Raw genomic sequence first — 26,259 nt, forward strand, 5'->3', positions numbered from 1 at the left:
GTGCAGGAGGCAGGAGGTCCCGAGTCGGGGCTGGGGGAAGGCGGTGGGGGAAACGGGTCCGAGGTATCACTTATTCTCTTTTATTAACTCTGAGTAGAACAAAGAGCTCAGGCGTGAGGCAAGACCAGCATCAAGACGTGCGATTGATTCATCCAAGGCTCCCCGGCGACCCGTCTCAGCCCAGAGGGGCTTGGCGTAGCCTGCCCCGCCGGGGGTGCCGAGCATGAAAGGCAAAACCTGGGACCCAAAGAGGAACGTGGCTGCACGGGGACCGAAGTCGTCGTCGGGCATCCCCTGCCAAGTCCCGTAATAAATAGTCCTCTCGTGATGGAAGCCACGGCGCAGTGGATGGGGGGAAGTGAGGGTGCGGCGAAGAGACAGGATGGATGCCTCGAGGAAGGTGCGGCGCAGGAACCGGGAGTTTTCCTGCGCGCGGGGCGGCTTTGTGCACTCCTGCCGGCAGCGGCTCTCCCAACCGCCGCTAGGGGGCGGTGCTGTCTGGAAGCATTCCAGGGCCCGGAGCAGGTCGAGACAATGCCTGGCATTCTCTCCTCACCCTCCACAGCCCCAGGAATTTGGGGCTAGATCAGAGACAAAAGCAAGATATCCTACCTCCTTTATATTCCTGAAATCAAAGTCTGGGGGTTGGCGTGGAAAGGGAAAGGGAGGAACAGAGATCATGAGTTGTCAGACTGAGGGTTCCAGTTAAACCCACAGAAACCTCTGTGCCTTCCCATCCCCTGTCCTTTGTCTAGTCGGCTTTTGGCTTCTCCCAGCTGTACCCGACCCGCGCTGGTCCTCCAAGCCCAGGACCACCTTCTATAACAATCACAGCTTCACAAACCCCAGGAAGGTGCCGTGTGGAGAGAGGCTAAGTTTTGCCCTTGCGCGGGGGACTGTGACACTCAGAAGGTCCCCTTGGTGTAAATGGAAGACACCTGAGAAGAGAGAGGAAGCAGATGCTCAGGGAAGGACGGCTATGCAGATGCTCTGAGGTTTTGCCCTCCCCCAGCTCAACCTTTTTCTACTTCCTGTAAGGATGTAGGTATTCTCTCCTTCATTCCTTAGGTCCACCTCTACATACACAGCCCCCTGCCATAGCTCTCCCACCACTACCCCCAGTCAGATAGGCCGGCTCTTCTCAGATCCCTCTCCCCACTGCCCACAGAGCTGTTACCTGCGCTGTAGCAGCTGTTGTAGGCCCAGTCGGGGTTGGAGGGCATGCTTCGTATACAGCGGAATAGGGTCTCCTGCTTTCCCTGGCCCTCCCGAGACACCACTTGGCCCATGGTGAAAGTCACATCGTGAAACAGGACCTGGCAGGGAAGGGAGGAGGCGCTGAGGAAAGCAGGATGGTTTGGCTCAGTTCTGAGAGGCCTCGGGGCCCTGCCAAGGAACGGAGGAGGGTCTCCTAAGTTTGGTGTGAAGAGAGGGTTGAGAGCCCTCAGTATTGGAGCATCAGGCTCTGGAAGAACAGGCTCCCAGGCCCCCATGTGGGGCTCGACGTTCGTTGGGGGTTACCTGGCTATAGAGCAGATACACTCCAGCATCCCAGACTCGAACAACGTATCCTTGGGCCTCCAGACCTCTCCCACGCTTGAGAGCTGGTTGCCACATCAACTCTGTCACATCAGAGTCCTCTGGAGGTGAGGAGTGCGGCAGTCAGGGCTTCTGTGCATCCTCCCTGTCCACCTCTACGATTCTCTCGGGCCGGGTACCAGCCCCAGAGCTCCCAGATCTCGCCTCTCCCCAAAAGCCATTTAAAATAGTGCTCACCCTTGGAGGTCATGTTAAGGGGAACAAGATGCAGAACCGAGTGCTTCCCTGAGGAAAGAAGGAGATCTCAGCAATGCCCACCCACCCCACTTGCCCTGCTGTCAGCCCTCCACCCTCACCCCGACTTGGGGTGACCATCTCCGAGTCTTCATGCCGCTCAATCACCTCCCACCCCGCGGCACCCCGAAGGCCTCACTCTTCTGCTTATGGGCGAGCACTGCTCTCTTTCTCCGGGATCTCTCCCCATTCTCCAGGGCTTCCGGGCTGTCAGGGCTCTGCTTGGGGAAAGAGAGTCAGGGTTAGGCCAAGATGCAAGGGTCCCAGACAGCCTTTCTCCCCAGCCCTCCCCTGCCCAGGAAAGCCCACATCTCAGGCACCTTTCCCCAGCAGCCTGAGGCTTGGTGCTGGCTGTCCTCCAGGATCTGGTAGGTACAAGAAGCATTAATCTTTAACAATTTCCTTTACTGGAATGGCTGCTCTCTTGACCTCCAAACCCGGGACCCCTCTCTTGTACCCACTGCAAACATTGCAGACCCGGAGGCTGGGACCAAGAGTGCCAGAGACAACCCTGCCACCAAGCCCTCTCTCCCGCCACCCTCCTCCCCTCACTCACCTGCTCCTGGAGGCTCAGCCATGGGTACCCTTCCCCCTTTCCAGGGGGCCCTCCAGTCCTCTGCAGCTGGGCCACCTCTCTTCGTAGGATTTGCAGCTCTGTTTGTTGGATCAGCAGAGCCGTGGCACAAGCCACAGCCCCCAAAGCCGCCCCCCAACTCAACCAGAGGGCAACTGAGAGTGCCGGCTCTCGGACCCGGCCTCCCATGTCTCCCGGGGGCCCTCTGGGGGCTAGAAAGGAAGGAGATGAGGCTGGCATGAGCTGGGGACCCTGCCAACAGCGGTGGCTTCAGGAGTGGGTGGCAAGGAGGTGCAGGCAGTGGTGCAGAAGGGAGAAGGGCGTTACGCAAGGGAGAAATAAAAAGGAACTTGAGAATAAAAAGGAGGGAGGAGGAAAGCAAGCTAGGGCACTGGGTGCTCCTGGCACGCTGCTGTGGGGCCAGTGTTGCTGGGACCCCCACCCTGCAGCCTCCGGAGAATGTGGTGCCAGTCCCTCGAGGAAGCACAGGGCTGCGGTGGCACCCAGGAGGCACCCAGGAGGAGCGGCCAAAGCACAGGCACCCTGGGGCGGCCCCAGCAGTGGGGGAGGGAAGGTTGGCTGGCGGTGGGGCATGGTGCCAGGAGCAGGGATGAAGGGACAAGCTGGGCAGTGTGGAGGGTCAAGGGATGAGGGTGGAAGGCCCTCTGGCTTAGGCCGAGGAGCGAGCTCTGGGGGAGTTTGCTAGGACTGGCTGAAGGTAAGAAGGGAGGTGGAGAGGGCCAGCGGGGAGGTCCAGGGTCTCTGAAGCAAGAAACCGGCCGAGCTCTGGGGTTAAGGCCAGGCCGGGTGTGCTGGAGTAAGGCCGGCACTGCTCTCTGTGCTGAACTTGGCAAACACGACTTCCTGTTTCCCGAGAAAAGCTCTTACGTAAGGTTCTGGGTGAAGCGAGAAGAGACAGCCCCAAGCACCCTACCATGGTAGGGTTCCTCCCCGGGATCCTGGGGTCGAGGTTCCCATGTTCCCGGGCCCCAGTGTCCCGCTGACTGACCCTGAAGCCTCCTTGAGGCCTGCTCCCACCCCACATCGAGCCGGGGCTCTGTGCCAGCACCTGCCCATGTCCCGAGGCTGCCAACAGGAAGGGCCCCTGTTCCGCCCGCCAGGGATTCCCCGCGGGAGGAAGCCCGCCTCCTAGGTAAATGAGGCCACTTCTGCTGGACCTTGGGCAGAGGATTGATTTTGTTTCCTGGCACTTTGCCTTTCCACGCTCTGCTCACACCTCGGGGGCCGGAGGCCTGTGGGTCCCCCCTCGCAAGCCTGCATGCGGACCTGGAACCCCAGGTGTCCTGCACCCCACGCCCCAGTGCCCAGACCCCCTTCTCAGGGCTTGCAGTTCCCCTGAGGAGGCCCCCTAAACACCCAATAAAGAGAGCAACCATGACTTATTCTCTTTAATTTCTACTTATCAACATTTTGTCACAATAATAATAAAAATAATATCTGTTTTAAAAATCCACAGGGAACTATCAGGGGAGGAACTTGTCTTGGTCCCTTAGCCCTCACATTTGGGAACTCTTGGCCTAGTCCCAGTCTCTCTGGTATCCAGCTTCTCTTAGTGCCTGAGAGGGGTTTTGGGGACCCATCCTCACCCAGAGTATAGTAAACAGTGTACCAGGGGGTGGCAGCCAGGGTGGGGAGTCAGGAGATAAATGGGGGTGTCGAAGATCAGGGGTTTGGGAGCTAGTGAGGTGGAGAACCAGAGGTAGGGGGAGGGCTCTTCAGAGACGAACGGGAATATTTATGTTGCATGGAATACACGTGAACAAGCCCTGGCAACGTACCCAGGGAGAGGCAAGTCTGAGGGGAGGAGCAGCTTAGGGTGGGGCCAAGGGGACTGGGGTGCTCAGAGAGTTGTTGTGGGGAGCCAGCAGCCTGGGAGAACCACTGCGAGACCAGGGCCCCTCAGTGAACTTGGAAGAGTCCAAAGTAGGTAAGGAAAGGGGCAGCCTTGAGATGGGCCCAGGGGAGGGTTCGGATCCGTAGGGAGGACCCAGGCCGCAGGGGCAGCAGCCCAGACACCTGGCAGAGACGGAGCTGAGACCCGTGGGAACTCGCAGTGGCAGAGAACTCTTCCAGGCATCGCAGGGCCAGCGTGTCGTCCACGAGCAAGTCCAGCTTCAGGTAGACAGCCTTTCCGTCATCAAAGTGCACCTGTCGGGGGGGAGGAGAGGGGGGCGGAGTCCAGGCCTCGCTTGCCCTCCTCTCCATTTCACGTTTCCTTGGAGACCCAAATGTCCCCCCCACCCTACCCCCTGGCCCCAACCCCAAACTGCCCCACCCCACCTTTAGCTTGCCCCCCCTTCCAAACCCAACCCTCTTCCTCAGTTCCTGCTTCACCCCCGGAGCCAGGGGGGGCTTACCTGACAGTACAGGTAGTAGAGCCCAGCCCGGGTGACCGTGAATCCCCCGCTCTGGCGGTCATAGCGCAGCGGGTTGGAGCTGTTGATTTTGGCCTCCTCCCAGCCACTCACCGTCCCGTCCACACCTGAATGTGGATGTTCAAAGAGAGGGGAAAGTCCCCGCACAGGACTCGCACGGTCCCCAGGCGCCCTTGGAGTTGGCGAACCTTGAGGGCCCACCTGACCCAGAAGATCCACAGATGGCCCAGGACAAGGGAGGACCCAGGGCCTCGGGGGCACATAGTGTCACGGGAAGTTAGTGAGGAAACCTGACCTGTGTAACCAGAACCACGCACGGCAGGCTGTCACCAGCCACTTCTGGGGAGAAGAGCAGGACTGAGGGAGAAGCGTGGGGGCCTTTATGTTTTGAGTCTGTAGTGTTCACCTCTTTTACTTTGAGAATGTATACACATGCATTACTTGAATCACACATTACTTGGATTATTAAAATTTTAAAAAAAATGGTACCCAAATATTCATCAACTGATGCATCGATAAGGAAAATTGTATATATCCATACAATGGGATATTATTCAGCCTTAAGAAGAAATGCTACGAACTATGAAAACGTTATGCTAAATGCTTTCAGTCATAAAGGACAACATAGTATATGATTTCTATGAAATGTCCAAACATACAAATATGGAGAGACAGAAAGTAGATTAGTGTTTGCTTAGCACTGGCAGCCTGTGGGATCGGAGAAATAGGGGATCATGGCTACAAGGTACAGGTTTTCTTTTTGAGGAAATGAAAATGTTCTAAAATTACTGTAGTGATGGTTGCACAGCTGTGTAAATATACTCAAAACCATTTCATTATATACTTTAAATGGGTGAACTGTATGGTATGTGAGAACACCTTTATCTCAATAAAGCCATTACCAAAAAAAAAAAAAAAATCTAGCCCTGACTGGTGTGGATCAGTGGTTAGAGCATCAGTCGGTGCACGGCCCAGGGTTCGATTCTTGGTCAAGGGCACATACCTGGGTTGCAGGTTCACTCCCCGCCCTGGTCAGGCAGGTGCAGGAAGCAACCAGTTGATGTGTCTCTCTCACGTGGATCTCTCTCTCTCTCTCTCTCTCTCTCTCTCTCTCTCTCTCTCTCTCTCCTTCTTCTTCCCCTCCCACCCTCCCTTCCACTCTCTCTGAAAAGCCATGGAAAAAATATCCTTGAGTGAGGATTAACAAAAACTTTTTTTTTTAAATCTAGAGCTAGGATAATAGAAAATTGCAAAGAAGATAAATAATAAAGTGATAGAACAGGACCTCAAGTGGCTTCCCAGGCTCTCCACAGCCCCGCCACCTACCTCTCCAATCTAATCTCACACGCACCTCCCATTCACAAGGCTCCACCCACTCTGGCCTTCTTTCTGTTCCTGCTGAGAACCAAGTTCTTGTCCCTGCAGGGCTCTGTACTGTTCTTCCCTCTTCTCAGAACACTCTGCCCTGCCCGGCATCTCCTGTCAGTCAGGTCTCAACCCTCTGAGAGGCCTTCCCAGGCCACCCAGGTTAAAACAGCCAGACTCGGCCCTGCCTCCGTTAATCTCTTCACATCACCCTGTTTCTTTCATAGCAGTTGCCAACATGGGAAATCATCTGGCTTATTTTATTTTAATTTAATTTAATTTAATTTTTATTTATTTTTTAGAGAGAGGAAGGGAGAGGGATAGAGAGATAGAAACATCGATGAGAGTCATTGATCGGCTGCCTCCTACACGCCTCCTACTGGGGATCTAGCCCACAACCAAAGTACATGCCCTGGACCGGAATCGAACCCCGGACCCTTCAGTCTGAGGGCCCACGCTCTTTCCACTGAGCCTACGGTTAGGGCTCATCTGGTTTATTTATATATGTGACAGTTTGGAGTCCGACTTCCCTAAAAGAGCAGGGACAACGGTCCTATTCACCACTGTGTCCTTGCACCAGGACCTTGGCCTGCTCTGAGTGGGCGCCCAGCAAACACTGGTGGGAAGATAGAGGGAAGGAGATAAACACGGACGACAGCTCTTTGTTTGGGTCCACAGGCCAGTCTCCTGGACCTCAATGGCTGATCTCTGCAGCCTCAGCAGCTGCCTTCCTCAACCCCTCATCCTCTGCTAGCCCCAGCGCCCCATCCTTATTACTGTCTCAAGGAAAATGTAATGCTCTCTGGGCATTTTCAGCCTCACCTATGGGTTACTGTGGCCTTTATTGCACAGACTCGGATCTGAGTCTCCAGCCCTGCCCCTTCTCATCCTGCCCCAGGCACCCCAAACTCATCTGAACCAAACTGAGCTTGGCCTGCCACCCCAAACTTTTTTTAAAAAAAATGTTTTTATTGCCCTTGCTGGTTTGGCTCAGTGGATAGAGCGTCGGCCTGAGGACTGAAGGGTCCGGGGTTCAATTCTGGTTAAGGGCACATGCCTGGGTTGTAAAAAATGTTTTTATTGATTTCAGAGAGGAAGGGAGAGGGAGAGAGAAATAGAAACATCAATGATGAGAGAGAATCATTGGTAGGCTGCCTCCTGCACGCCCCCTACTGGGGATTGAGCCCACAACCCAGGCATGTGCCCTGATCGGAATCCAACAGAACCTGAGTTCCTGGTTCATGAGTTGACACTCAACCACTGAGCCACACTGGCCGGGCACCGCAACTCCAAACTTGCTTTACTGTCTTTATTCCACGTTTGGTTCATGGTTCTACCTCCCACCAGGTACATGTCTCCCTCTCCTTCACCAACTTTATTCCCCCATCATCACCAGCTGCTAGCAACTCTGCCACTTAAATAGCTCTGTCCCATCTCCCTTCCAGTCTGGCCCCGGCCACATCTCCCTGAGAATCTTCTCAGCCTCCTCTTTCCAAATGACTCCGTTTCCAGCCTTGCTTGCTCACATGCACCATGTCCAGTACACAAGCACACTCTAGCTGGGTCCAAATCCCAGCTCCACCACTTAGTATCGTCATGACCTCAGACAAGTTAAGTGACCTCCACCTATAAAATGATCAGACCATCTGTAACTAAGATTCATGTAGTATTCCTTATCACTGAAAGGATGGAACTTTTCCTTCATCCACATCCCCCTCCACCTACTAGCCCATTTCTCTGCTCCTGTTACAGAGAAACTTCTGGAAAGGGTTGTCACTGTCTCCAATTTCTACTTCAGATTTTTTCTTAACCCAATACATGCTGGCTTCCATCCTAACTATGCCACAGAACTGCCCTGGTCAAGGTCACCAGGTGACTTTTTATATTAGCAAACCCGCAGTCATTTCTCTGTTCTCATCTCATGTGACCTCTCAGCTGCCTTCAACAGACAGCCACATCCTTCTTGAAACTGTGTCTTTTTTTTTTTTAAGTTTGAAGAGCATTTTTTTTCATTATTATTTTTTAATCCTCACCCGAGGATATTTTTTCCATTGATTTTTAGAGAGAGTGTGGAAGAGAGAGGGAAAGACAGAAATATTAATGTGAGAGAAACACATCAACTGGTTGCCTCCTGGATGCACCCCGACCAGGGCCTGGGTCAGGGAGGAGCCTGCAACCGAGGTACATGCCCTTGACCAGAATCGAACACAGGACTCTTCGGTCCACAGGCCAACGCTCTATCCACTGACCCAAACTGGCTAGGGCGAAACTGTGTCTTATCTCAGGTTCCATGACACTACCCTCCCGGGGTTTCTTCCTCTCTCTCCGGCTGGTTCTCCTCCTTGGCTCCATCTCTAGGTGTCCAAGGGGTTCACTCATGGGGCTCTTTTTTCCACTGGTGTCTCATCCAGTCCTATAGCTTTAAATACCATCCACATGGCAATGACTCCTGACTTTATTAGTCCTGGCCTAGCCTGAGTTTGTCTACTACGTCCAGCCATCTCTTTGTGGAACTCACTTTTTATTATTATCTATCCGCTTGTTTAGTATTAGATTTCAAATTTAATTATTAATATGCATGCCTCCCAACCTATTTCTTCCCCGGTTAGCCCCATGTTAGCAAATGGCATCATTCTTCCCAAAGATGCCCAACTTAAAAATCTACAAGTCATTTCCGATTCCTCCCTTTCCCCTATCCTCCACAGCCAACCAACAAGCAAGCCATATCTTCAAGCCACATGCTTACTTCTCTCCGCCTCAGCTGCCAGCCTCTAGACCAACTCACCCTTATGTCTTGCCTCCTGGCCTGTCACATGGAAGGGCATTCCAAGTCAGGGAACAATATGTGCAAAGTCCAGAAGAGGAACATTGGTGGGGAAGGGGAGTCAGCCCAACACGTGTGGAGAATTCATAAGGATGTGCAGGGAAAAGAGGTTGAGACCATGAGAGCCTGGAAGCCAGGCAGAGAACAATGAAATAATGAAGATGAGGTTTGGTGGGGGGGCTTAGCTTGGCAACACAGGTGGGACAGAGTAGGGGGTAGGAAAGTTTGGAATGGGGAAAGATTTAGACTGGGTTTGAGATTCGAATGTCAAGGTGCTGAGGTAGGGGGTATGGTAGGGCTGGAAAAAAAAAACAGTGCCTGGCCAGTGTGGCTCAGTGGTTGAGTGTTGACTATGATCCAGGTCACAGTTCGATTCCCAATCAGGGTACATGCCTGGGTTGCAGGCTCGATCCCCAGTGTGGGGCTTGCAGGAGGCAGCCAATCAATGATTCTCTCTCATCATTGATGTTTCTATTTCTCTCTTCCTCTCCCTTCCTCTCTGAAAGCAACCAAAAGAGAAAAGAAGAACAGAAACTAGAAGCATTTTGAGAAAAATGATCCGAGCATGAAGATGTGGAGGGGAAGGACAGGAAAAAATCTAAGGTGAAGAAGAGTGAGAAGGTGGGCTGGTGGTTTGGTGGGAGAATCTGCCTGGGTTCTGGGAGCGGAAGGAGTCTTCCTGGGGTCCCGTGCCTGGATCCCAGAGAAAGTCCAAGTCTGGGAGCTGAGAGAACTGAACCCTGAGGACTTTCCCGAACTGGCTTCTGGGGTTCTGAGGCTGAAGGCAGGGATGGGGGTGGTCAAGGTTTTGAGGGGCCCCTTTTCCAGGAGGCCAGTGCTGTGGGGGTCAGAGGTGGAGACAGGGTCTTACCTGCTTGTGCTCCATCCTGTCCAGGCTGTGGGTGAACTGTAAAACACAGGAAGGGTTGGTGCGACCTGCCCTGCCCCTCTCACCCCTCCTCCCTGGGCACGGCTCACCCATCACCCACCTTCATAGTGGGCTGCAACCACTCTGCGGGCCCGTGTTTTCCGGCCTTTAGGTGCTGAGAATCAAGGAAAGACAGATGGGCAAAGCAGACTCCACATATCTGGGCGCCAGGAGCGACTCCCCCAGCCCCAGTCCCCTCTAAGAACCCTGGCATCCTCATTTCTGTCCAGATTTCTGGCCTCAGAACCTCATGCCTTATCTTCCTACATAAGCAGAGCGACTATATAATTTATCATCCAAACTGGATGCCTCTGAGAGCAGAAAGGGTGCTGAGATAACAGGTGTAAGCCAGGCCAGTCCCCCACAAACCTGGATATATGGTCACATGGTTATCCCATTCATAAGTTTTTGCTTACTGGGGCCTAGGCTTCTGACTTCCCCACTTTATCTCTACAGCATGACTCTGACCCTCCTCCCCCTTTATTCTCTGTGTCTCAGTGTCTCCATTCATAAAGAGGAGAATGGTTTTTGCTCTGCCCACTCATTCGGCTGTTATGATGAACAAAAGCAATAATGAATTCAGAAGCCACTAAGGTTGGGATAAAGAGATGCTCACCACTTCGGCGAGGCCGAACCAGCTGATTCAGGAAAGGCACAGGGTACTGGCCCTCCTCCGACTGGGGATTCAGTTCCTGGGGGAAGTGAGGGCAGGGCTGACTCAGAGCCTTGCCAGGGATTCCCAGAGACATAAACTGAGATGACAGAGGCCGTTAGGAGAGGCACAGACAGGCACAGGAGTCTTAGGGAGGGACGGAGAGTTCAGCCAACAGTGGCCGAGGCCAAGGGGAGGCAAGTTTCTGGGGTCAGGTCTCAGCCCTCACGTCTCTCAGAGACCAGCCACACTTCCCCAGCCCCACAACCAAGTGCAGACCCTGCAAGCGATTGGCCCACTGCACACAAGCCCACACTCAGTCAGAAAACACGGTGGGTAAGCACCCTCCACAGACAACCAGCATCCCTCCTCCACCGTATCTCACACTCCCACTTCACCCTCAGCCAATAGCGCGTTCACTCCGCTGACCAAACCCCGCACCAACCCCTCACACAGCTGTCACCCTCTCTTGCCCATAGACCTACAAACGGGGCCGACACAGCCAGGGCACTCCCTGCACCCTCAGCTCACACACACTTCCCGTGCCCAGCAGCCTGCCGTCAGCACCCACAGCCACTCACCAGAGGGTCCTGGTCCTCTTCTGCCACCAGCTCCCCCTGGGCAGGCTCCTGCTGGGAAGGAGGTAGGGTCACCCTGTCCTCCACCTGACAGCTCACCCTCCACCCATCTCCCTGGCCCCTTGTCCTCAGCCCACGCAGCCTCATAAACTGCTCTGTAGATTTTGCTCCTAATCGCCCCGGGAGGGGTGTGCAGCAGGGCCTCACCTGAGCTGAGGACGATGCCCGGCTCCCCAGGCTGACCACGGCCAGCAGGAGGCCAAGGCAGGCCAGCGCCAGGCCCAGGCCCAGCATAAGCGGGGCCAGCAGGGCGGTGCCCGGCTCCCCCGTGCGCCCCCTCTGCCTCAGGCTCCGACGGGCAGCCATGGGGGCGGGGGCTGATCCTGCCTCACCGCCCCCCCATCCCGGGACCCGAGGGATCGGGGGAGGGGGAGCCGGCGGGAGGATCGGGCTGGGGAGAGGGAGGGGCAAGGGAAACCAAGCGGGAGGGCGGGGATGAGGACAGGAAGCCGGACACTGTTTGTGTGGTTGCCTCGAGCTGCTCACGGAGCGGACTGCGCTCTGCTCAGCACAGCTGAGCGAAGAGGCACCCTCCGCCTGGGCGCCTAGAAGCAGGGCGAGGTTTGTGAGTGCGCAGCCGCCCGAGATGGGATGTGCAGCCCATGGCTCTCCAGGCAGAGGGCAGAGGGAGTGAATGAAGGCAGGAATGAGCAGAAACGCCACCCAGGTCCGGGTGAGGGTGGTCATGCTACCAGACACCTGCGACTCTGCTGCGACCCAGCCCTGCCTGTTCCCGGACAGGGGGCCTGGCCGGAGCGGGGCTGCAGGGCCAGCCAGTACTGTGCGGGCTCTTGACTTCCTGCAGGAAAGATTTAACCACACACGTTCAGGTGATGATGAGGGTAGCAAGGACGGGCTTAGCATAGACGAGGCAACCGGAGAACGTTCTAGGAGAGAAATGAGCGGGGCGGGGCTGCTTTAGCTCCCTGGGAAGTCAGAGAAAAGGGGGGCTTGGGGACAGGGTCAGGGGGTGAGCCCAAGACCAGCTGCTGCTGCTGCCCGTGGCTTCCTGGTTGCAAGTCCCCTGGGGACCGTTAGAGTTTAGGATGCGCAGGCCTGTTGAGGGAAAAAGAGGGAGGAGGGAAAGGCACGGGGTTGGGTCCTTTGTCTTGAGGGATTTTGATCTCTCGCAGGCCTGAACCTTAGGGGAGGTCTCAGGAGAGCATTTCAGCAGATTGTTCATCAGTTTTCCAGGTGTGCCCTTTCAAGGTCATGGTCTCTACTGATCAGTCAGCAACAGGGCTGAGGTCCTGGCATTGCTCACCTGGTTTTGCTGCTTTTCTGGGCTTGGAGCTGAAATACAACTGAGGCCTAGCTGTTATCTCTAGGGTGGTGACCTTCGTTATGTGGCTGTAAATTGCTCGGCCTGTTTGTTCAGCTCTGTCTCAGTTTCCCCATTCAACTTGCCAAAGAATTTTCCTAGCTTCTTACTATGCTGTCTCATTCCACCTTCAGAGACTCCCATCCCTGGAATCTTTTAGGGGTGATGGGAAAGGAGGCTTTGTCTCTAGTAACTGCTTCCTGCTGACAAAGGCCGTAGTCACTGCCTATGTAGGCTACAGGTGTCTTGTTATGCCCAGATTTTAAGATCCCCAATAGACCACACCAGGGAGCCAGCCGTGTCCGATGCAAAAGCAAAGAGTCTTTTATTCAAACCCGGGCTTGGCTCCCCTACCCTTCTTACTGACACAGCAGCAAGTGGCAGAGAGAGGGCCAGCCCTGTGGGGAGAGAGGTTTTATAGTAAGGGGAGGAGAGAGGACTGTGGGCCCTGCCGATTGGTCAGGCGCAAGTCGGTATCTCGTTACACAGGATGTGGTCGTATCTATGGCGCACACTTCCCTTGATTGTCATTGGTTAGTTTAAAGAAGTCCTGGGTGTGGCTAGCAGAGGCTTGGGCTTCCGGGAAGAAGCCTTGCCGAACACATGGCTGCCCAAAGATGGAGGACCCAGGGTAAGATGGAGGGCGTAGTCCTCGCCCTTTCAGTCTCTCCCTGCCTGATGTAAGGGAGACAAGGGAATGGGATTTGAGACTGGAACTGAGAGGCTGTCAGCTAATTCTTCCAAAGTAGGGATGGGCCAGAGTCCCGGAAGCATCATCATCTTGATATGGAATTGTTGTATCCTAGAGGTGACAAATTTGGCTAGAAGGTTTTGACAAGAAGGTTAAAAAGGCATGGCCTAAAAATGAGGAGGAAAATTATAGTAACTACAGGTCTGAGGAGAGGTAAGAACCAGGTGATAGAAGGAGGGACCGACTTTACAGAGTCCCCAGGGGCTTCCCTGAATGACAGTGTCTGAAGCCCCTTTGTTTATTATACTTAATTCAAATTAGAGTAAGGAGGTATATTCTAAGATCTCACTTCTGAAGCAGCTTACCCAGTGCACCGACAGGACACCTCTACACCTGAGAGCTCCCTGTTTGAACTTGGCTCTGAATCTTTGCAAGTTCCTTGCTAAGGCAGGCTGAAATTTCTAGAATATCCATTTGAATAAAAATATATGTATATAATGGAACTGTTTAATTAAAATGTATGTATTCAAATAGAACATAGCTATTATTTTATTTGGCAAATCTTCCCATGTAGACTTTCCAAATGCTTCCAATTTCAAGCATATCAAAATAGGCCTAATTAGTTCAAAGACTTCTTTTACAAGGAGAACAAATCCTTGAGGCATTCCAGGGGTTATTGGAATAACTCAAAGTCACTTTGTTAGGGGCAGAAATAGAATATTGGGGACCAGCTATAACTGTAAGAAACATTAATCATGCTATGTTAACCGTGATTGTTTTGTTCTGCACATTCTAACCTGGCTGGGAATGGCGCTTGGGACCTGGGAGCTCAACAGGGACCTGGGAACTCTACATCCTCTACACCCAGGAGCTGCCTATTGTCATGGAAAGATGAACAACCTTGTTGCAGAAACCTGAGGCGCCAGGGGAGGAGAGAGGACCTTCTTCCCGGAAGCCCAAGCCTCTGCTAGCCACGCCCAGGATTTCTTTAAACTAACCAATGACAATCAAGGGACGTGCGCGCCATAGATATGACCACATCCTGTGTAACAAGACCCGACTTGCACCTGGCCAATTGGCAGGGCCCACAGTCATCTCTCCTCCCCCCACTCCACCCCCTATTAAAAACCCCTTTTTTCCCACGGGCGGTCTCTCTCTCTCTCTCTCTCTCTCTCTCTCTCTCGTCTCGCCGTTGCGTCGGTAGAGGCTGGGAGCCAGACCCGGGTCTGTAATAACAATAAAAGACTCTCTGCTTTTGCATCGGACTTGGCTGGCTCCCTGGTCGTCTATTGGGGATCTTGAAATCTGGGCATAACATTTGGGGGCTCGTCCGGGATCCCCAAGACCATCGAGGGGCCCTCGATCCGAAGAGTCTGACTGACCTCGGTAGGTGTCTGTGTCATTGTGTATTCTGTATCTGTCCTGTGTGAGCTCACTTCTGAAATCTGTAATTGCCCGTAACGGTCTAAGTAGACGCACTGGGGGATCACGGGCGGGAGGAGTCGGGGGACGCCTCGACCCTCCATCTGGAGGGGTGTAGTTTTGCTTCTGCAGAGTTGGAAGGTCTGTAAGATCCCCTCAATCTGAGACAAGGCGGGTCGCTCCCACTGGTTGGCGCGCAGCCATCGTCTAGCTTGCGGTTTTTGCTTCCATGGAATTGGAAGACTGTATTTTCAAGCCCTTAGTTGTTTGTGTTTGTGTTTTTTCGGTTTTATTTTGTGGACTTGCTGGATGGATGTTATGACGGACTCAGACTGCTCCCTTGGTTATTGTGATTGATCATTTCAAAGAGATTAGGGGAGGCTATAGAGCTCCCTCGGGAATTGGGAAATTGTTAGGAATTAAATGGATTGTTTAAACTCTGAATGAATGTCTGGTGAAAGTGTGTGAGTGTGGAGGGAGGGGGCCTGCCCTCTCCCCTCCTTTATGTGGCTAGCTGAGTATTCCTAGTATGAAGTCTAGATGATAGAAGTTAATCTATTAATTGAAAATGCCTTATATTTTATTTGAAATGTATCCTTAAATGTAAAAGTATTGATTTTAAAAATGCTAAGTATTTAATTTGCTACCTAAGATTTAAAGCTCTGAAAGTTTAAGGTCTCTTTTCTTGCCATTAAAAAGTTTATTTTGGTGGAGGGAGGGGTAGACACGCCCTTCCCCTAGCATGCAGGTAATCTATTAAGCATGACTTTGGGAAAAATATGTCATCTGAGTCATTTGCTGAAACTTCCCCCAAAGCAGGATGTGGGGGAAGGGAAGAAATAAGCCCACGTGGCCATCCAATATGGACGTCACTCCCCAAGAAAGCCACTTCTTCACCTCATCTTCGCCATCTCTATCTTTTTTTTCCAGCTAATGACTTAATGCATCCGGGATTTCTGTGCACATGTAAAAGAAAAAGGCCAGTTTAAAAACAAGTGCGCATAGTTTTGAGCTGAACTTGACCTTTTGCTGTGTACAGAATAAAAACCTAAGGCTGTTTTGGCCTTAAAGATGGCGGAGATGAACCTGGCAAAGAAATACAAGCTGGTTTCCCAAAGCAATTTAAAGTAGCTCTTTTGAAATTTCCCACCCTGAGGCAAGTACCACCAGGAAGTTGACAGTCAAGTTTACATGTGAATAGCTATGGGTTTGCTTCTTGACTTCCCCAGCAGAAAAATTGTGACCATTTTGAAATTTAGCAGCTATGCCAGGCTTTTGGCTGGAAACTTAAAACTTTTAAGTTCAAATCCTCTATGGGGCAGGAAGTGTGCTTGCCTCGAGGATTTATTTTTAAGCTAATCTCTTAAATCTAGAAGATCTTGCTTTCCTTAAACTAAGGACAATTAAAGTTTATGTCAAAGTCTTTAAAAAGAACTGATAGCAGTAATCCAATTTCTAAAGTAAAATACGATTATTTCAGGTAGAAACTGGTTTCATCTGATCTTAGAGGGCACATTTTTTCTTTACCTGGGAGGGGCAGCGCAGCTGTCCCAGGGTCGAAGGGCTCCAGTTAACTTACCAACTCAGTGTTCTGGAGACCCAGGACATGCTTAAGTTTAACCTAGGTTCTAGATAATGTGTTTACCCAAAGCTGTGGTTATATATGTACAATGTTAATTATTTTTGGTTTTGGATTTGTTTGTTTGTTTGTGATGAGTACCGTTTCTATCTGGATGAGACATAGGTCAAGAATCCTGTCCTGGGATGTGGGAAAGGGAGGCCCCCACATCTGTTCCTGTCAGGCCCCCATCAGGGGACTTGGGCAGTGTTCCTGTTATCTGCTCAAGATCCCAAGACTGTAAAAGTACTTGTTCACTGAAAGGGTGTAAGTGTAAATGTTTATTTGATGTTTGTATGTCTACTTAGGTATAATTATTTGTTCATGTGAGTGTGGAAGTCTGCGGAAAAAAACACACGCTTGATTTCTTTGAGGCTGAGTGCTCTAACCGATAGCAAAGTGCCCTGAGCAGCCGCTGGAATCTTTCCCTAAGGGCGCTTGCTCTCTGTCAGAGGGTGGAATCGGCCCGCCTAACTAGTAAACATCTCTGTCTGTTTGTTTGCTGGGAACTTTGATTTGCTATGTGATATTCTGTGCTGGGTTGGAATTTTGGAATTTTGGTGTAAATTTAAAAGGTATTTGTGGCTTTTCTAGTCTGATTGGGACATTTAAGGGTGGGGCTCACAGTTCCTCAGGGCAGAGATTTCATGGGCCCTTCCCCCTGCCTGTGCTGAATTAGATAATACTGGCCAGTGTCATTTGGCTTGCTGGTTAAAGGAAGACAATGGGCCTTGGAATCTGTAATGATGGGCGGGAATGAAGCTGGTCAAATGTACTGAAAGGGTTTGATACCTGTTGCTGCTAGCAAAGGAGGGGCTGATATCCCCTTCTAGTGCACTCCCTTGAAAGAGGCCTGGTTGCTGCTCTGCCACAAAGGGCACAAGTAACGCAGGTAGTAGCCAGGGCTATTGGGACAAATTGGAAATTACATTGTGCTTATAGACCCCAGAGTCCAGGGTAGGTAGAAAAGAACCATGGAAACTGGCGGGGACTGGGTGGCTCTCCTATCATGTTTAGCAGGCCACCCCCTATCATTCCTAACCTTAAAGCTGACTTTCTTGCTGCAAGAACTCTCTCTTTCCTTGAGAGGGCTCCAGAGGGTGCACGAGGACATTTGGCCACGCCTCTGCGCCATCTACAAGACCAGCCCAACCCCAACTCCTCATCAACACAGACCAGGAGATTGGGTCTACGTCAGAAGGCACCGCCAGGAGAACCTACGTTGGAAGGGTCCCTACACCGTGGTGCTGATGACCCCCACCACTTTCAAGGTAGACAGCATCGCAACCTGGATCCATTACACTCACGTCCGGTCAGCGGACCCATCCGTGATCCGGAAAGACTTTGTCACCAAATGGAGCATTTATCGAGATCAATGCAACCCTCTCAAGCTCAAGCTACGGCATGTTCAACCTGCCTGATGCTGGTAACATTGAATAGACTTAAATAATGCCTGCATCTTCATGGACATTGCTCCAAAAAGACAAGGACAATTCATAGGAAGGTCAGGAATAGACTTTAGTATCACATGTTTAGTAGCAGAAGATTTGGCTGCCTGAAGCGGCCATGATGCCAATATTATGTTTCATTGTATTGATATGTTATATTGACCTTTAATTAATTCTCTTGCAGGTTTGAATGTATGTTGGCTGTCCTAGAAGGGGACTGTGTGGGGTGAACCCCAAAAGTAAAGGATGTCTAGCTGCCAAGAGGGCAGGTGCCAACTGGGCAGGGAAGGGTGCCCATCAGGTTTTGGTCTCTGTTGAAAGACAGTTGACAGTTGGCAGCCTGTGTACTGCTTGAAGGCCTGCGTAACCATGCCCATGTCAGGGGTAGTAAGCTGGGAAAGGCCTGTTTAGAATAGAAGGTCTAAGGCATGGTTATGCATAGAAAGAAAGTTTAATGTCAACAATTAATGTTTTGTTATAACTCTAAAAAATTCATAAAAAGAAATTGGCAAGGAAAGTCACAAAATCTTAGAGTAGATCAGTATGTTTTTCTCCTTATGTAATTCCTCCGAAATCTGGAAATGCTAAATAAGTCATGGCAACACATTTCTTTGCATAGATTCAATAAGACTGGTTCCTAATAGTGGTTTTATTAACGGAAAACTTTGACTGGAGTATCATGTTTTAAAGAGCCCTGTCTGAGCTCTAAAGACTTGAAGCCAGTAAGAATGCCACAAAGAAAGCCTGGTATCCTGCTTGGAAGCCCTGGAGATGGCTGGCGCTGAAGCGTCAGGCCCATGCCCTACCATCTCTGGCGGTTGGTAAGAGTAGAAGGGGAGCAATAAAGATGCCTCTGTGTCCCTGCAGAACCCCCACACACTCTGGGCCGCAACGGGTAGGAGGGCTACTGAGATGTGCCTTAAAGCCTGGAGCATGGGCTCAGGTGGAGTTGCTACAGGTGAAGGATTCACCTAACTCAGCAGATACTGCAGGCAGGCCTGATGGCTTGGCTTCCTGGCCCTACGGGGCACATTAAGATTCAACCATGAGATTCCAGAAAAGGTAGTCAGTTACCATTCTTGTTGTGTTTATGCAAACATCAGGACAGTAGATAAATTAATCTTGATTTGGCTTTTTGATAGCCATGAAGGAATTTTAAGAAGAAAAATCCTATTTCAATAGAAGTTGTTAAAGCTAAAAATGAGTTCAGTTGATAGTTCTGTGTGCCCAGTATGGGCCTCTAGCAACGGTGAAATAAAAATGCAGTCCGTCTCATGATTGAGCTGGAAGTTCCAAGACAAAGGGGGGAGTGAAAGGGCGAGGACTACGCCCTCCATCTTACCCTGTGTCCTCCATTTTTTGGGCAGCCATGTGCTCAGGCAAGCACCTTCTTCCCGGAAACCCAAACCTCTGCTAGCCATGCCCAGGATTTCTTTAAACTAACCAATGACAATCAAGGGACGTGCGTGCCATAGATATGACCACATCCTGTGTAACAAGACCCGACTTGCACCTGGCCAATCGGCAGGGCCCACAGTCATCTCTCCTCCCCTCACTCCACCCCCTATTAAAAACCCCTTTTTTCCCACGGGCGGTCTCTCTCTCTCTCTCTCTCTCTCTCTCTTGTCTCGCCGTTGCGTCGGTAGAGGCTGGGAGCCAGACTGGGGTCTATAATAATAATAATAAAAGACTCTCTGCTTTTGCATCAGTCTTGGCTGGCTCCCTGGTCGTCTATTGGGGATCTTGAAATCTGGGCATAACAGGCTCAGTCTCGCTTCTGTAACTGCTTTGTGCAAACCAAGGTCCTCATTCCAAACCCTGGGATGTAATCAATACCTTTGTGATCTTTGTCTATATAAATCTGATGTTGGGGCTGGGGAGGGCACTGCGAGATTTGGGAGAGCGAAATGCCCCCTCGTAGTCCCGGATTGCAATAAATGTGACTCTTTAATTCGACTTCTTGAGGCGTCCTTCTGTGATTCGCAGGGTACATTTCAACACAGGCAGCCCAGACCCATTGATTGTCCAGTTACATTATTATTCCCTCAGTCAGCATGGTGAGACCAATGAACTGGTTTCAATTTCTCGGTTAAAAAAAAGTCCCTTAAAATTTAAACTTTGGGAAGGTTGTCAAACAAAGTTAACCAAAAGATCATAACATAAACTTCTTGTAAATCCAGGTAAAATACATATTTTATGGTAATAACTCTAAAATATATCAATCAAACTTAAACCAGTTTTTTAATATATTTTTATTGATTTCAGAGAGGAAGGGAGGGAGAGAGAGATAGAAACATCAATGATGAGTGAGAATCATTGATCGGCTGCCTCTCACACACTCTGCACTGGGGACCGAGCCTGCAACCTGGGCATGTGCCCTTGACCAGGATCAAACCTGGGACCCTGCAGTCCGCAGGCTGACGCTCTATCCACTGAGTCAAACCAGCTATGGCTTAAACCGGTTCTAATATCAATTATTTTGCCCAGACCACAGGGTCCTGCTTTATCTATATACGTATTTAATCTCTTTAGGCCAATAAAATATTATACCCTACCCCTGGCTGGTGTGGCCCAGTTAGTAGTAGAGTCATCCCAAAGGTCATGGTTTTGATTCCCAGTAAGGACACATACTTAGGTTGGGGGTTTGATCCCCAGCCCCAGTCGAGGCATGCAACTGATCAATCAATGATGTTTCTCTCTCTCTCTCTCTCTTTCCTTCTCTCCAAATATCAATGAAAATGTCCTCAGGTGAGGAACACCCTAGTTATGCCATCTAGAGGCAGAAAACACACCACATATCATACACAGACAAACACATATCATATAAAGACCATACACATAATCCAAATTACCGATTTTTATAGAGAAGGCACAAGATTTTTTTTTCATTTGCTTTCGATAACTTTGATGAAGGCTGGAAAAGAGGAGGGGAATATCTGGCAGGGGCAACTTCAGCCGCTGAAGGTTTTATTTTTTTTAATTTTTTAATTTTTATTTTTTAAAATATATTTTATTGATATTTTACAGAGAGGAAGGGAGAGGGATAGAGAGTTAGAAACATCGATGAGAGAGAAACATCAATCAGCTGCCTCCTGCACACCTCCTACTGGGGATGTGCCCACAACCAAGGTACATGCCCTTGACCGGAATCAAACCTGGGACCCTTCAGTCCGCAGGCCGACACTCTATCCACTGAGCCAAACCGGTTAGGGCTGCCGCTGAAGGTCTTAAAGTGGCATTTTTTTCTTTAGTTACCGCAGCCTTGTTTACATTCCTGATTACCCAGCTGGAAGGCCTGTTGAGCCCAAAGATAGACTTCAAAGGCCATAAATGAGTGGTAGAAACAAAGGACATCTCGGCTCCAATCCGAGGGATTACAGGGCTGCTTGCCTCCCTAGAAATGTTATAGGAAGCAGTGACTGCTTCACTGCCCCCTCCAATACTGGACCTCAGGGATTGGGGGTGGGGGTGCCGGGCTGCAGAAGGAGGGGCAAGAGAAACCGTCCAGGGCCGGGAGGAGGACAGGAAGCTGGACTCTGGGTGATTCAACTCAGAGCCCATAGACATAGAGCGATTCCCTGGGAAGAGACACACAGCGCCCGGGCGTGTAAAAGCAGGGGTGATGTTTGTGTGGCCAGAGGGAGTGAAGGCTGAAATGAGCAGAAACTCCACCCAGGTCCCTCTCCGGATGGTCATGCTGCGAGACCCCTGCAACTCCTGCCCAAGCAGATGGTTAACTTAGGGCTCCCAGACCAAGGTGACTAGTCAGTGTGCGGCTGGTCTTATTGACAGGGGCAGAAATAGAATATTGGGGACCAGCTATAATTGTAAGAAATATTAATCATGCTCTGTTAGCCGTGATTGTTTTGTTCTGATTAAAGAAGGCACATTCTAACCTGGCTGGGAGTTGCACGTGGGACCTGGGAGCTCACCTGGAAATGCGGCCCATCTTCTCCATTCCCTCCCCATCCAGGAGCTGCCTATTTTCATGGAAAGATTAACAACTTTGTTCCAGAAACCAGAGCTGCCAGCCCTTTGAAGACCCCCAGCCTTTGCATATGCCCAGGCCTTTGCAAATCTCCAGCCCGCATTACCTGTAAAACTGCCCATTTGGCACTTTCTTTTACCCACTTCCCCAGGTAATCTTCGTCCTTCTACCCAATATAAGCAGCTGGCTTATGGTGGGGGGTGAGGGGAAGAGCAGATTTTCGTGGGTGACCTGCTGCTCTCCCACACTACCGGTAGCATTGGGATAAACGCTCATACAGATTCAGCCCTGTCTCTGCTGAATTGGCTCAAGTAGTGACAGCAGCCCAGACCCATTGATTGTCCAGTTACACTTTTTTATTCCTCAAAGGTTCCGGGTTGGGCCAGGGTTGCACAGAACCGACTCAAGGCTCAGTGTAATCAAAATGATATTTATTCAAGGCATCGGGGTGCAGGTGGACTGAGTCTGAAAAAGGAGTCAGTTCCGAATGCGGGGGAGGAGAAAGATTTTTATGGGCCCGGGGAAAGCTGCAGGCTTCAGCTGACATTTGTATGTGGGCCGTGCTGCAGGCGGCATCTTGTTAACGCACGTATCTGGGCTGTGCGTCAGGCGGCTTCTGTTGACGCAGTATCTGGACTGGGCTGCAGGCGGCTTCTGCTGAGCACCTATCTGGGCTGTGCCTCAGGCGGCTTCTGTTGACGCAGTATCTGGACTGGGCTGCAGGCGGCTTCTGCTGAGCATGTATCTGGGCTGTGCGTCAGGCGGCTTCTGTTGACGCAGTATCTGGACTGGGCTGCAGGCGGCCTCTGCTGAGCAGGTATCTGGTCTGTGCAAGAGTTGTGGTCTCAGAAGTTTCTGTAAGATATTCGCTCAAGGAGAAACCAAGATGGCGGCATAGGTAAACACCGGAAATTGCTGCCTCCGACAACAACTTCAAAAATACAACGAAAAGACAAAATGGACATCATCCAGAACTACAGGAAGGCTGGCTGAGTGGAAATTCTACAACTAGAAGGAAAGAGAAAAGCACGCTGAGACCCAGAGGAGCTGTGGAAGTAAAGTGCAGAGGTACGAGACTTGAGTGCACGCGGAAAGGGGCGGGCACCTGAGGACGCGGCTGTCTTTTTTAATCGGAGGGAGTCACAAGCTTCCGACTGCTCTGAACTCCAGTTCTGGGAGGTCTCTGGGGACCCAGGACTCATACGGGGAGAAACTGGACTGTCTGGCAGCAGGCAGAACTCAGAACTCAAGGGCGGCTTTCCCCCAGAGGTGCTTGCAACAATTACCAGGACACTGAGATGCGAGGCCCCTTAGGGCAGGGCTGAGGAGCAGCCATAGCTGCTTGCTCCGCCCTGTTGCTTCCGAGACCCTGCCTCACCCAGGCTGCGGCAGCTTTTGCATATGAATGCCCTGGCCCTTTGCAATCTGAAAAGTACCTAACAAACTGCAGCTGGGCCAGACAGACCCAGAAGAGAAGATCCAAGGCCCACAGCAGCTTGCATTGCTTCACAGCTGGGCCTCATCTGGGCACCTCCAAACCCCCCAAAAAAGGAAGGGGAATCTGCAGATCTCTTCGTAGCTCCTGCTGGGTTGCCTTAGGCAGAGGCTAAATTAGCATCTCCTTAGAACCAAGAGCCAGTGTACCCAGTGGTCAGAGTGGGACCATCCAGATTACAACTCCTCAGATCCATAAGGAACACACTCAGGGGGCAGACTCAGTGAGCACCAAAGCCCCACTGAAGCAAGTCTTGCCCCAGAAGGGTGTCTTCAGCACAGAAGTTCTCCCACTGCAGACACAGCTGATTCTCACAGCCAATTGGCCTGTAGGTCAATTCCTCCCAGTGATAACTACAACAATCAAGGCTTAACTACAACAAGTCTGTGCACACAGCCCACAAAGGGGTGCACCAAGAGTGTCCACCTCAGGTAATGGGGAGACTGAGCCACTGGGCCCTATAGGACACCTAGCACACAAAGCCACTCTACCAACACAGGGAAGCAGACAAAATGCGAAGACAAAGAAACAGGTCACAAATGGCAGAAATGGAGGAAAGCAAACGACTGGATATAGAGTTCAAAACCACGTTTATAAGGTTTTTCAAGAATTTTATGGAAACCGCCGATAAATTTAGTGAGACCCTAGAGGATATGAAAAAAGACCAACTAGAAATTAAGCATACACTGACTGAAATAAAGAATAATATACAGAGACCCAATAGCAGACAAGAGGATCCCAAGAATCAAGTCAAAGATTTGAAATATGAAGAAACAAAAAATACCCAACCGGAAAAGCAAAAAGAAAAAATAATCCAAAAATATGAAGACAGTGTAAGGAGCCTCTGGGACAACTTCAAGTGTACCAACATCAGAATTATAGGGGTGCCAGAAGAAGAGAGAGGGCAAGATATTGAAAACCTATTTGAAGAAATAATGACAGAAAACTTCCCCTACCTGGTGAAAGAAATAGACTTACAAGTCCAGGAAGCACAGAGAACCCCAAACAAAAGGAATCCAAAGAGGACCACACCAAGACACATCATCATTAAAATGCCAAGAGACAAAGAGAGAATCTTAAAAGCAGCAAGAGAAAGACAGTCAGTTACCTACAAGGGAGTACCCATAAGACTGTCAGCTGATTTCTCAACAGAAACTATGCAGGCCAGAAGAGAGTGGCAAGAAATATTCAAAGTGATGAATAGCAAGAACCTACAACCAAGATTACTTTATCCAGCAAAGCTATCATTCAGAATTGAAGGTCAGATAAAGAGCTTCACAGATAAGAAAAAGCTAAAGGAGTTCATCACCACCAAACCAGTATTGTATGAAATGCTGAAAGGTATTCTTTAAGAAGAGGAAGAAGAAAAAGGTAAAGATAAAAATTTATGAACAACAAATACACATCTATTAACAAGTGAATCTAAAAATCAGGCGAATAAACAATCTGATGAACAGTATGAACTGGTGATTATAATAGAATCAGGGACATAGAAAGGGAATGGACTGACTATTCTTGGGGGGGAAAAGGGTGTGGGGGATGCGGGAAGAGATTGGACAATAATCGTGCACCTATGGATGAGGACAGTGGGTGGGGAGTGAGGGCAGAGGGTGGGGTGGGAACTGGGTGGAGGGGAGTTACGGTGGGAAAAAAGAGGAACCAATGTAATAATCTGAACAATAAAGGTTTAATAATAAAAAATAAATAAAAAAAAAAGATATTCGCTCAAGGGGAACATGTTTTTACAAGGCTCAGGCTTACAGAATGAGTTTCCCTTTGACATGTGTTAGAATTTTGTAAGACTCAAGCCTTGTGTTCTCCAGTGAACCCTTTCAATTCCCTCAGTCAACATGGTGAGGACCAAAGCACATGTGGATTGTATCAGCTGCTCCTAAAGTACTTTCCTGCAAGTAACAAGGAAAGAGCCTGAGAACATCATTAACATGGGTCCCATTTTCACTTCTTCCAATAAATCAATTGGTAGTTGATTTCAACCTGAGTGTCCTGCAACTAGGTTGAGCAAACTTCTCTAAAGATGCCAGATCCCTCCTCGCCACCCCCACCACCCCCACCCGCAGTCAGTGTTCTCCAAAGGCACATCTGGAAACACAAGGGCCACGAGCTAATAACAGGGCTCACCGGAGCTCGACGTGGGGCGCAGGAGCTCCATAAAGGGATTTAGTAAGAGCTGGACCCTCTTTGCCATGAAAACACTGTTGTGATCAGTAAGGCCCTCACAAGTTCATTTAACCTGTACTGTTCACTTCTGCACATTTGCAGTGAGAAGTATTAGAAAACAATTCTGGCCTGGCTTGCATGGCTCTGTGGTTGAGTGCTTACCTAGGAACCAGGAGGTCATGGTTCGATTCCCAGTCAGGGCACATGCCCCAGTTGTGGGCTTGATCCCCAGTAGGGGGCATGCAGGAGGCAGCCAATCAATGATTCTCTCTCACCATTGATGTTTCTATCCCTCTCTTCCTTTCCCTTCCTCTCTGAAATAAAAGAACAAACAAACAAACAATTCTGGTGCAAGGGAGATGATTAAACAAGAGGGTAAGCAGTGGTTCTGCATAATGTGGAAGCCTCGTGCCCGGTGCCCCTGCTCAGTCCTGCCCTTTCTCCCCTGCACTCCTCTCTTGCTGGTTCCCTTTCTGTTCTGGAACCTGCTGAACCGCTTTCCTGCTTCAGGGTCTCAAGAACCTGAGCAATCAGACCACCTCCACCCCTGGCTGAAGCCACTTTTGAGAATTTTTCAGATCATCTTTTCTTTTTTTTTTTTTTTTCCTTGTTCTTTTTATTTATTTATTTATTTTTTAAATTAAATCTTTATTGTTCTGATTACATTTGTTCCTCTTTTTTTCCCATAACTCCCCTTCTCCCAGTTCCCGCCCCACCCTCCGCGGTCACTCCCCACCCTCCGCGGTCACTCCCCACCCACTGTCCTCATCCTTAGGTGCACGATTTTTGTCCATTCTCTTCCCGCATCTCCCATTCCCCTTCCCCCGCCCCCCCGCAAGAATAGTCAGTCCATTCCCCTTCTATGTCCCTGATTCATTGTAATCACCA

At 50.5% G+C, this 26,259-nt stretch overlaps 2 protein-coding genes and 1 long non-coding RNA gene across 7 annotated transcripts; 1 reads left to right on the top strand and 2 right to left on the bottom strand.

Annotated features, from left to right (window-relative positions):
* Nucleotides 1-64: 64 nt before the first annotated feature.
* On the bottom strand, nt 65-3,353 carry TNFSF13 (TNF superfamily member 13). The gene is made up of 6 exons (XM_070395573.1): nt 2,390-3,353; nt 1,973-2,051; nt 1,777-1,824; nt 1,522-1,640; nt 1,178-1,316; nt 65-938 (listed from the first exon to the last, which is right to left on the bottom strand). Exons 1-6 carry the CDS (start codon nt 2,645-2,647, stop codon nt 829-831), a joined length of 753 nt encoding a protein of 250 aa, XP_070251674.1. The 5' UTR covers nt 2,648-3,353; the 3' UTR covers nt 65-828.
* Nucleotides 3,354-3,802: 449 nt separating this feature from the next.
* TNFSF12 (TNF superfamily member 12) lies at nt 3,803-11,603 on the bottom strand. Of its 2 annotated transcripts, none has more exons than XM_070395575.1 (7): nt 11,358-11,603; nt 11,154-11,201; nt 10,537-10,612; nt 9,982-10,035; nt 9,864-9,899; nt 4,786-4,910; nt 3,803-4,576 (listed from the first exon to the last, which is right to left on the bottom strand). In XM_070395575.1, the coding sequence occupies exons 1-7, from the start codon at nt 11,514-11,516 to the stop codon at nt 4,328-4,330; spliced, it is 747 nt and encodes a 248-aa protein (XP_070251676.1). In that variant the 5' UTR covers nt 11,517-11,603; the 3' UTR covers nt 3,803-4,327. The 2 variants fall into 2 exon arrangements, with proteins under 2 accessions (XP_070251676.1, XP_070251675.1); XM_070395574.1 differs by having other exon boundaries at nt 11,154-11,204.
* LOC138995149 (uncharacterized) lies at nt 3,851-17,886 on the top strand. 4 transcript variants are annotated; one of them, XR_011468518.1, is made up of 3 exons: nt 3,851-4,546; nt 9,499-9,595; nt 17,360-17,886. It is a non-coding gene; the product is annotated as an uncharacterized lncRNA (long non-coding RNA). The 4 variants fall into 4 exon arrangements; XR_011468516.1 differs by lacking the exon at nt 17,360-17,886 and adding an exon at nt 11,052-11,424; XR_011468517.1 differs by lacking the exon at nt 17,360-17,886 and adding an exon at nt 10,419-11,045.
* The last annotated feature ends 8,373 nt before the right edge of the window (nt 17,887-26,259 follow it).

This window comes from Myotis yumanensis, unplaced genomic scaffold (assembly GCF_028538775.1).
Source record: "Myotis yumanensis isolate MYYU_CA2020_CCGP unplaced genomic scaffold, mMyoYum1.0.hap1 SCAF_16, whole genome shotgun sequence".
In the NCBI taxonomy this organism is placed as follows: Eukaryota; Metazoa; Chordata; class Mammalia; order Chiroptera; family Vespertilionidae; genus Myotis; species Myotis yumanensis.

What these genes read in the sequence shown, in the direction of transcription:
- TNFSF13 (XM_070395573.1), bottom strand. Translation starts at nt 2,647, where the DNA reads ATGCCAGCCTCATCTCCTTCCTTTCTAGCCCCCAGAGGGCCCCCGGGA. An exon ending in GGCTGAGCCTCCAGGAGCAG is followed by an intron (nt 2,052 to 2,389) that starts GTGAGTGAGGGG and finishes TTCCCCAAGCAG; the next exon opens with AGCCCTGACAGCCCGGAAGC. An exon ending in GCTCGCCCATAAGCAGAAGA is followed by an intron (nt 1,825 to 1,972) that starts GTGAGGCCTTCG and finishes TTCTTTCCTCAG; the next exon opens with GGAAGCACTCGGTTCTGCAT.
- TNFSF12 (XM_070395574.1), bottom strand. Translation starts at nt 11,516, where the DNA reads ATGGCTGCCCGTCGGAGCCTGAGGCAGAGGGGGCGCACGGGGGAGCCG. An exon ending in ACAGGATGGAGCACAAGCAG is followed by an intron (nt 4,911 to 9,863) that starts GTAAGACCCTGT and finishes ATCCACATTCAG; the next exon opens with GTGTGGACGGGACGGTGAGT. An exon ending in TCTACTACCTGTACTGTCAG is followed by an intron (nt 4,577 to 4,785) that starts GTAAGCCCCCCC and finishes CCCCCCCGACAG; the next exon opens with GTGCACTTTGATGACGGAAA.